General features: G+C 46.6%; 1 protein-coding gene and 1 pseudogene across 1 annotated transcript in view; one reads left to right on the top strand and one right to left on the bottom strand.

Annotated features, from left to right (window-relative positions):
- Positions 1-10,884, top strand: part of TTL (tubulin tyrosine ligase) — a 51,666-nt gene that overhangs the window by 7,478 nt on the left and 33,304 nt on the right. The window contains exon 2 of the mRNA XM_014523051.2: positions 34-211. Coding sequence (XP_014378537.2) covers positions 34-211 — 178 coding nt within the window. The remainder of the gene's footprint in view (positions 1-33; positions 212-10,884) is intronic.
- LOC112551358 lies at positions 6,002-6,138 on the bottom strand (annotated as a pseudogene).

The following is a 10,884-nucleotide window of genomic DNA, read 5'->3' as shown; positions in this document are numbered from 1 at the left end:
GCAGGACGTGCTGGGGGATGAGCGGGGCCCCAGGAGGCGGCGCCGGGGAAGGATGCGCCGTGGGATGCGGCGCCTGCGGGGAGCACCTTTGGGGGCCGCTGCTCCTCTCGCGTCAGCCCTCAAGGGGCCTTGGCCCGGCAGCCGCCGCCGCCTCCTCGCAGCCGGGCGGGCCCGAACAAAGGACTGCTGAGCCCTGCGCCGCGCGGCTGCAGTGAGCCGCGGGCTCGAGAAGGGCTATTTGGGAGGGAGGGACAGGCGTGTTTTGGCTTTTTGTTTTGGGGGGGAGATGTTGAAATATTGCCGTAGTTACAGAATCGGGTCCAATGCACCATGCAAGAGAAGGCAAGGCCAACCATGTTTGCACCGCGCTTCCGGGCTGATTTCAGGGCTAGCAGGCTAAAGGCTGGAACCGCTCCCACCCTTTAGGGCGCTTGGACATGTGACCCGGCTTAGTCCTCAGGGTTTTATTCTATGCCACCTAATTTGAAATGGTGGGGTTCTAACTGAAACCTTCTATTTCAGTTTTTCCTTCATGTTATGGTGGTGGGCCTGATTTTTTTTTTTGTTGGGGGCTAGCTGCCAGGGCCCCCAGTCCTCCTCTCCACAGTGGTGGTACTCCCTGGGCAGCACCTGGCCCCCAAACCACCCGGGTAGCAGTGCTCAGTGGGCAGGCTTGGCAAACAGTTGGATCAGGCTGGGTGCTGCTTCCAAGATGGGGCAGCACCCATCCTGCTAGCAGCCTGCCCAGGGGGCACCGCCACCACGGAGAGAAAGACTGGGGCCCCCAGCCACAAGAGAGGTGGGCAGGCTCTATGGGGGGAGGGGGATCATCCCCCTCACCACTTGTGCCTGCTGAAGGCAGAAGCGGCAAGGAGCCTGATCTTTTTTCCTTTTTTTTTTTCCCCCTGCGGAACCTGCCAACCTCTCCTGTAGCCAGGGGGTGAGTTGCATCATTGCAATTTGCAATGATGCAAACTCATCTAAAACCCCCAAAACTAGTGCATGTGTGATGCCATTAAGTCCAACAAATGACATTTTTGTCACGTGTACATCATGACAACTGCCACATGTACAAGCTCCCTTAATGGCTAACTAATTCAGCTTTATCTTGCTGTGCCTTTCACCTTTCTTAACTTCCCTTTTTTGGGATCATTTGGCGGGCATTTCTAAAATCTCAGCCGTTGCTCAAGAAGAACGTGTAATCCAACATACATCTCTTTGTGTGACTGAATGTTGATAAGAAGGCAACTTTTTTGCAGGAGAAGTAATTCCATATAGGTTTGTTATGATCAGGATTGAATCTGCAATGGATTTTGTTGTTACAGCTTTTTGATATTCTGTGAAACAGATGAGTCATTGACAAGCCATGACGCTGGGAATTTATTTTTGTGAGAGAATTACTTCAAGGAGTCTTTTAAAATTTTGGTTGGAAAACCAATGATATTCTTAAGATCTGTTTTTTTAGACCCATCTTATAAAAACAGAACTGAACATCTTGTTACATGGAAACAACAGCCTTTTCCCCTTTGTCATCTCTCTAAAGATTCTGCATTAATTTATTTTCAAATTGGCCCAGATTGCAGGAACTGAGATGACTCATTGTAAAACTTCTTTTTCATTTGGCATGATTATCTTGGTCTCTTTAGGAGATGATCAGAATTAATATAGCCACAGAGTAAGCCAAGGTGCATTTGATAAACTGCAAGTAAGTTTCTTACACTTCAAGGAAGTGGTTCCTTTGGGTCAGCTGACGCTTCGGAGCCCCCAGCTTGTGAACAATAAGAGTGAAGACTGGTTTTCTCTGGGTGGGATTCAGGGGTTGACCCACTGTGAACACAGCTAAAATAGGACAGTGAAAAGGGTGGGGAAATGGTGCGAACCAAACATTTCACTTGGGTGCGAACCCAATAGATCAGTGGCCCCAAAATTCTTGTCATCTGGAACAGATTGTTATGGGGTGTCAGCTGAACAAGTACAGAACAGAGTGGTTCTTGTAGGGAAGAAGTTTTGTGTGGTCTATTTAGTGTCCAGGGCTTTGTATTGTACCTGCTGTCATAAGTGGCAGAGGTGCATGTGTCAAAAATTAGCCTCTTCACATGGTAGTTGTGTGACCAACTTCCATTCACCCCATGTCCATGTAGGCTAGGTCTGGGAAGTGGCATGGAAAGGGAAGGTGTCATTCTCAGGTTCACTAGAATTCTTTATATTTTAATAGATTTGAAGACATGTTGTTGTGGTTTGACTATGTAACCCTTCCTTTGTAGCTGTTACTGTCTGAGAGGGTGTAGTGTTCCTACCATAAGAGTAGGAGAAAATATCCCTGGAACAAATCACTTTTATAGCCATCTTACATGATAGCCAGAAGAAATTTTACCAGTGGTGGGACAAAGTGGGCCCACACTGCTCCCCCTGCACATGCCCTAATAGCTCTGGTAGTGAGGCAGCTAATTATAGTTGCTCACCTGAAACTGGTGGCTAGTAGAATTTTGTCAAGCAGATCTAAAGTGGGATCAGTAGCAGAGGTGAAAAAATGTGTTTTACCAAAATAGGTTTCATAATTTGATGACAGCCCTAAGATGGCATGGGGACTGCCTTGGTTGAGCGGTCCACATCTAACAGAACGTTACTGTTTTTCACTAATGCTCAAGCCCCTAGACTGATCATCTGGAGTACAATTAGATTCGAAAACAACTCCCAAAATATTTGAGAGAAGAAATCTTTGCGTAACTCCAGAACTCTGAGTAAGGAAAGCCTACCCAGTTGACTCAGGATATAGGCTACCACCCAACCTTGCATGCAGGGGTTGTTTCTGACCCACTTGCCTTTCCTCTAAGAGTTCAGTTGTTACTGCAGTGCTACTATTACATTGCTGCTTTCCTCTGGATTCCCTTTTTTTGCCAGTCAAATTACTATAGCGGTATTCAGTTTGAGCTAGACCACGCACACAGTGGGTGTAAATGCCACATGTCTTTTCGTTCAGGTTATCCCCAGATGGGAGTTCCCCCTCTTTGGCTTTCCCTGGGGGCTCTGCAGGAGCCCAAAGCTGTCACCAGGGAGGGTCACTGTTGGGATCCCTCTCTCACTTCTGTAATTATGCATTGTGGCTAGGGATATCAGCTATTGTTTCTTGGCCCCCCACCTGCAGGGGGATTCCATAGCATAGAAGGGGTCCAGTTGAAATGCAGCAACTTTCTGCATGGGGAGACTGTCTTAAATAATTGGGCATCTCCAAACTAACAGACAAAGGGTGAAGCCAGACAGATCCAGATTAAAAATAAGGTGCACATTTTTGGCATGCTGGTAACTGGTCTAAGTGTATGGTGCTTCTCTACCACTGGCAGTCTTGAAATTAAGACCAGGGCACCTGTCTAAAAAGCACACTGTAGCTCAGCTTCAAGTTATGGGCCATAGATGGTCTTAAGTGTTGCCTCTAGGCCCGAAATCTGCGGGTGGTGGGGCAAAGTGATGACACATCCAGGTTGCATTTTTCTATAGCTCCCTTGGGGTAGGGGAAAAGGAAGGTTGAGAAGAAACAGTCTTGTTTTCCTTCCTCCCCCCATCCCCAGCACACACCCATTGCTGCAGGAAGCCTTCTGCCTGGGAAATCAGTGGTCATGGGTGGGAGAGCTGTGTGCATTTGGTGATGAATGATATGTCCTGTTGTCTGGCTGCCCCTGCAGGGATGTTTCCAAATAGGTGTTGTCTGTCTCTCCAGTATTGGTAATTTGGGAGTTTACTAATCCTGTAATAAGAATGTGGGTGTGTATTCCTGGCATAACTCCTGCACCAGGAATGGTTCCCTTTGCTGTGATATTGCCTCCAGCATTTTGTGTACTTGCTTTTTTGTTATATCTGTGTTTTTAAGTGTGCACTTAAAAGCAAATCAGCAAAAAGAACAATAGAATAAATGCCTGCAGTAGTGGTACAGTAATAGGAAAAAGCATGCCATGGATTCCTTTTTTCCTTTTAATTAGAGGGAATATCAGGTTAGAGTATGGTATTCAGTTCTCACAGCGCTTCACACTGGGTTACAAAGTGCCATAGTGCACGTGCCTATTATGGGGAATAGATCTTTGACAGTGGGCTCTTCAGTTTAACAGCCAGTTGCATAGTGAGGTCCAATGCTGGAAGTTGGAGCTACGTAGATTCAGGCCAGAAGCAAAGTGCACTTTTTTTTAACAGCAAGGGTAAGTAACTAATCAATAATAGAATAATAGAAAAGTTTACCAAGTTTATATTCTTTCCTCCATTTCAGGTAATTTTTAAATCAAGACAGGATTTTTTTCCAGAATACATATTTTGGCTCAAAGGAATTAATTCCTAGAAGCCCTTTGGCCTGTGTTACGCCAAAGCTCAGAGTTGATCAGCGATGTTCAACCAGGGTTCCAGAAGATGGGGTGCAACACAGTATTAGTACTGTTAGTTTGGCAAGCACATACTTGATTCACAAGATAAACCCAGAGATTTCAAATAGGAATTCATAGTGTCAAAAATGTTCTGTCCTGTTGTGGTCTTTCTGAGTTCTTTGCAACAGGAGAATTGTTTTGTATTTTTTCCATAGTCAAAAAACAAGTGAAAGCTGAGAACTGGCATTTTCTGAGGGATGCCTTGAATCTAAAAGGTGGGGAATGGTCACAGTGGTTTTATAAACTGTGAACAAAGGTGTCTTAAAAAAAATTAGCATTATCATGCTTGTACTTAGCTCTATACGTGACTGTAAAATCATAGATCTGCAGTTTTCCTAGCATCTGGCAAAGTTGAACCTCAGTTCCAGAATCTCAGGAACCATCATGGGGATGTACAGTCTGTCCTGACCCTTTTGCATTGCGTACAAGTAATGGCAAAATGTTCTATAGATTTACCTACTCCAAGGAGTTTCCTCTGGGTCCTGCAAAAAATTATCTCAAGAATTTAATATATTGATCTGATAAGAACACAGGCTTTGGGAGGGAGTGTTTATGTCAGTATTGCCCTCAATATAAGGCTAGTGTCCTTGTATTGGCTCTGGCATCATGATAGGAAAGGCATTTGAAACATGGGAGACCTAAACAAAATCTTACTTGCACAGAAATGTCAGTCGACCCTTGTAGTGGTTTTACGTGGAGAATTTGCATATAAATCTCCTGTAATAGCAGCAGAATCCTGCAAAATTATGCATCTGTGAATGTCTGAAGAGCTGGACAGTTCTGTTCAGTTTCAATTTTATTATCATGTGCCCAAGATAAATTATCTCTTTTTCAAACAACTTGTATTTGGAGGGGGTGGGGGTAGACTGAGTTCAGACTGGCAACTGTAAGCCTGTTGCAGAAATGTACCATATTTACTCAAGTATAAGACAAGGTTCTTTCCCCTCAATCAGCATGGGGCTGGGGGGGAAGCCACTCATCTTACAACTATTTACAAGGAAACCATGATAAATGCATTTTCCATTATTAAACTGCTGCCAAAGGCAGCATGTGCTCAGTAATGGAAACCAAGTATTATTTGATTATATGTGGTCAACATTGAACATGATTGTAAAACACATGGCCCATAATGGGTGAACATGCTGCCAATGGGAACCTTTTTTATTTTTGGCTGTCATCCTACATGCAAGCCCCAGACCTGGAAACCTTGGAGTTCAGATAGTTTCGCTTGCTCCTAAGGCCGAGGAGCAGCTAGGGGAAAAGTGCGAAATTAGTCCCTCATTGCCACAAAATTGATGGGAACTTACCTTCTGGGTTTTTTATAAATTTTGTTTCAAGGGCCAAATCAGTTCTGAATTCTATTGGGCAAAGCCTAATAGTCAAGTTCCAAATTTTGACTGAGAATCATTCAAGTCTGTGTGTGTGGCTCTACCACTGGGCAAGTATCCTTCCTCCCAGACCCATCAGTCATGGGCTTTGGATGTCCTCCAAATCCATGGCAGGCATCTTACATGCAAGCCCCAAGCCCAGAGGCCTTAGGGTTCAGATGCCCACTAGTCTTGCTTGCTCCTAGCCAACAGGTTGAGGAACAAACCATGAAGAAAGTGTGAACGCAATCCCTCATCACAAAATTGTGCGGTTGAGTTTCCCACACTTGGGGAAACTCACAGGGGTCAGCCTGCCTGGGATGCAGTGGACAGGTCTTACCCTGGAAAAACCACCTATCCAGTTTTACAAAGATATATATATATATATATATAGTGTGTGTGTGGATAGATAGATCTACTTTAAGAGCCCTGTCATGTGACTGCTCCAGTTCACTTGACAGGCCCTGACATGTATACATTATTACACTATCCACTTCCCATTACAATAACTGCACCTGCATGCCCACTGCTATCTCTTTACCCGTTATAGTCGCACTGAACCACCTTCAATCCCTCTACCTTCTCCCCCCCTCTGGCCCCTTCCCCAGTCCTTAATCCACATCAGCTTCATTGTCCTCCTCTTCGTCATTGTCCTTGTTGCTCACCCCCTCTTTGTCACTGTCCTTGTCTTTGTCTTCATGGTTGTTGTCTTTTTGGGTGCCCTGCCCCTGAGCAGTCCATGCCAGTCCCTTCTCTTCTATATGTCCACCTCTCCTCCCTATTGTCCTCTACTGACGTCTTGTAGTACAGCTGCATCTCGCTCAGTCCCATCCTGCCACAATCCTCGACTGAAAAGTTTGTGTGCCTGTACATGAACTGTTTCCTGGTCTTCCACAGGATGTTCCTGAAGCAGGAGAGAAACTGGTCGAAGTAAGTCATCAGGGTCCCCTGCTGCTTGATGAGGTGCTTGTATAACACCACCTCTCTGATCATGGTCTTGACCCCTGTCACCATCATGAGGAATAGGATTAGCTGCATTATTATTTTTATATAATTTTTCCCATTCCCGCATGCTGCAGAGCCCCTGCACTGAGGCACCCTGTGCCCCAGCCGGCCAGGGAGCAGCACGTGGAGATGGGAGGCACAGGCAGCCCAGGGATGCCTGCTTCCCTGTCCCTGAGCTGTAGAGCCTCCATGGTGAGGTACCCTGCACCCCAGCTAGCCAGGGAGCAGCTGGCTGGGGCACAGTGTGCCTTGAGATGGCAGCACTGGGCTGGCTGCTCCCTTGTCTCCGTGTGCCTCAGTGCGGGGTCCGCAGTGGAGCCTCTGCACTGAAGCACATGGAGCCCCCATCTCCAGGCACCCTGTGCCACTGGCTGGGGCAAGTAGTGCAATGTGCCTGGAGATAGGGCTCCACATACCTCAGTGCAGGGGCTCCACAGCAGAGCCCTCATGCTGAGGTACACAGAGGCAGGGGAGAAACCAGCGCAGGGTTCCCTGAGTTGCCTGCTCTCCCATTTCAAGGCACGCTCTGCTCCAGCCAGCTGCCTCATGGTTGGCTGGGGTGCTGTGTGCTCTGTGCCGGGAGATGGGCTCCACGTGCCTCAGTGTGGGGGCCCCACAGCAGAGCCTTTGCACTGAGGCATGTGGAAAAAGGGGAGCAGGCAGCCCAGAGCTACCTGCTTCCCCGGCATGAGGCACATGGCCCCAGCCAGCCAAAGAGCAGTTGCCTGGGGCACAGGGTGCCTTAGCATGGGGGATTTGCAGCATGTGGAGATAGAGGAACAGGCAGCCCTGGGCTGGCTGCTTCCCTGTCTCCACGTGCTGCTCCCCGGCTGGCTGGGGCACAGGGTGCTTGAGCGTGTGGGCTGCCTGCCAGTTAGTATGGTCCTGAGGCACACTGGCCCAGCCAGCCCCCCCACTGCAACACATGAAGCAGGAGGACAATGTGTCCCGCTGCAAACCGCATGGGCTGGGGCATGTGCTGCAGCAAAAAGTGGCACAAATTTGTGCCACTACTGTTTGTTCTGCTGCAAATGTGTCCCTGCTCATGTGGATGCAGCCTAGCTGTCTTTATGATCTCTGAACCTGGAGACAGGAAAACTTGTTCACTGCAGACCAGTTGCTGTAAGCCATTAGTTCCCCTTGGGCTACATCTTTGAATGGAACCTCCACAGCCTGAACTTGCAGCAAGCTGCTTCCAATGTCTTTATGCAGCAAGCAGCTGTCATGAAACCCAACTGGTTATTGGCTGTCATCCGCTGTCTCAGCTATCCAGACTTGCTCCACTTCCAGAGATCAGATTTCCCTATTCTTGGATGGGCATGTATTTCTCAGGCACTTGTCAGTGATGTGGGATACCAATTCTTTCCTTTAAAAAACCAGCTTTTTCTCAGTGACTGTATTTACCTACAGTGCTTTCCTGAAGTTTTGTATTATCACCAATTTCTAATATTCTACAAACCAAACTTACCACTTCCTAATCATTCAAAAAGTCCTGAACCAGACTGGAATCCACTCTCCTCTTGTGTCCAACACAGAGCTATGCCACCAGGGCTCCCGGCCATCAGTCTTCACATTCCTCAGCAGTGGCTTCTTCCTCTCTTGGGGCTCTGGAGAGAGATAGACAAGACACTGGAGCTGCATGACATTCTTTGGGTGTGGGTGGGTCCCCTTTACTCACCCTTTGTGGACTGCAAATGCAAGTTCAGGTGAGGATTTGTTGATCCGTTCAATTCTAATTTAGCCTAGCTAGGAGTCCTCCTTGGCATACCCTGACACCCAGCATGCTTGTGTCCACCAGCCAGGGGGTTTCTCATTTCTATCACCTTGCTTTTAGCTGTGTCCTAGCCCCTGCTGACTGATAGCTTACTTCTGTCACATTGTCACAGCATTCAAGCTGGGTGCAAGATTTGCCCTCCATTCCAGCTATTCATTTTGACTGTAGAGATAAAGCCTCTCAGGGAGATTTTTCCCTCAAAGATAGGTTTTTTTCTCACTTGAGCTGGGAGATTATTGCTTCTCCCTTGTGGCCTACTCAGGGTTCTAAATGATACAGAAAACTAATAAATTCCCTGCCATGCCCAAGTTCTCTGTCTAGCCTGATTTCACCATCAAGGGCTTGATTTCCAATACTGGCACAAACCTTCACTTTCTGTCTGGAGCTGGTCTTTTATGTTCAGATTAATCAGTCCTTGCTGCAGTTTACCTCCATTAGCAAGTTCCAAACTGGCTTTCCATGTCTCCCCTATCAGTATGTGGCAACTACGTTCCTGGTCCACCTGTCTTGCTGGTCCAGAGTAGAGTTACATATGTGGACTTCCCAGCCTGCCCTGGATGCTTTTTAAGCTGCTGTCACAACAAAGATTTAATCTCTGACTCCAAATTACTGCTCAGCTGTTCCTGGGGAACTTCCAGATGATGCTTAAATTCTTTTTGTAAAGCCTCTAACTCCTGGTTTAATTCTCTTTCTAATTCCCTTTATGCCATCTTTGATTTCTGTGAACACGGACATTTCCTTCATCTTCTTTCAACAGGGATACCAGATTTCAAATTCTCTTTGGAAACTATGGGCACCTGTAGGCACGTGGGGACGCTGTTCTGACACTATAATTACAGTGCATCAGAGCAGACACCATTAATCGAGTCTGCTGGAGCATGCTAACTAGCATACTCCAGCAGCCTCTGCGTCTCGTGTATCAGCGTTCCTGCACTTCAAAATGGCAGTGGGAGCACTTTAAAGCTCATTTGCGCTTTAGTTAAAGCAGCCCTGTCACTGTTTTGAAGCACAGGGACACTGATACATGAAATTGTGCCAGTGCTCTAATTAAAGCCCCCCACCCACCCCTGGAGTATGTGTAAAAATGCCCTATAACCCTAAGTCTGATACCAGTGTTATTACCATCCGACTAAGCGGTTGCCAAAAACTTAAGCATCTTGTAGTTGCTCCAGACAAGAGGGGAAATTGATGATGGAGTCATATGTTTCTTTGATGCTGTCCTGATTGTTTACAAAAAATGTTGAAAGTTCTGTCTTCCTGAACATACAGGAATCAAACAATATGAGACAGTTTCTTTCTTTGCTCATAGCGTCAAAATGCTTTCAGCTGGAATTCGGAGTGGAAGCTCTCACAGCTTTCTTCAGGCCTTTTGCCAACCTCCTGGTGCTTGGTTGGACTGCATCTAGTGGTTCCTTGCTGCCTTCTTTCTGATTGTCTGGGCTTTGCTGCCTCTTTCACAGATGTGCAGGACTTCACCAAACAACACCCAGCAAGACCCCCTGCACCCACATGTTCCATGTATATGTTTCTTTTTAGATAATAACATCCATCTATGTTTTGGATGGAGAGTACTATTTTTGTGCTATCGGATTCCACAAAGAGCTTTGTTTGTACCACAACAGAATGAAGTGTTAATAATATGTGACTTGTGCCAGAATGCATGTTTATCTAAAATAATTTTGTCTAATTTTTCTCTCTTTTGAATCTTTCTTTCTTAACCTGCTTTCCAGTTTTTCATTTGTGTTTTCTTAAGGAATCTGTTGTCTGTTTTTGTTTTGTTTTATTTTTTAAAGAGGCACAAACTACTTGATTAAAAAACAAACAAAACACTCATTTTTAAAAATTCCTGTTTTCACTGCAGTTCCCTTTCTTATGTGCTCTGACCTGAATTTTGTTGCTGTTGTTTTAAAGGGATGTTTTAAAATTATTAAAGTAACTTAAAAGCTTCCTTATAAATATCTATGAAGGATCTCTTAAGCAAAAGAGAAACTGATTAGACAGGGCAAAACAGTCAAACTGGCCACACATCTGCTGCCTAGCACATTTCCCTGTGCTTCCTGCTGCACAGAGGGGCAGGAGGAGCTACTGGAAGGGGGAGGGAGCTGAACAGTGCCCAGGCAGCTAAAGGCCCACCAGGAAGCTGTGTGCTCTGGCCAGGGCTGGACCAGTGCTGTCTGGCAGGCATTGGGTGGGTGTGGGTGGGAGTGCGTCATGGGCAGGAGCAGGTGGGACTCGGGGGCAGTCATGGGCTGAGGGGGGACAGGGACAACTGACTGCACCTGCATCTGAACCCTACCTGGGCAAGCTCTGCTGAATGCAATTTCCTTTCCCT

This window comes from Alligator sinensis, unplaced genomic scaffold (genome assembly GCF_000455745.1).
Source record: "Alligator sinensis unplaced genomic scaffold, ASM45574v1 scaffold1238_1, whole genome shotgun sequence".
NCBI classification, from domain to species: Eukaryota; Metazoa; Chordata; order Crocodylia; family Alligatoridae; genus Alligator; species Alligator sinensis.
The sequence above is the reverse complement of the archived record's forward strand: the minus strand, read 5'-3'. Positions and strand labels throughout refer to the sequence as shown.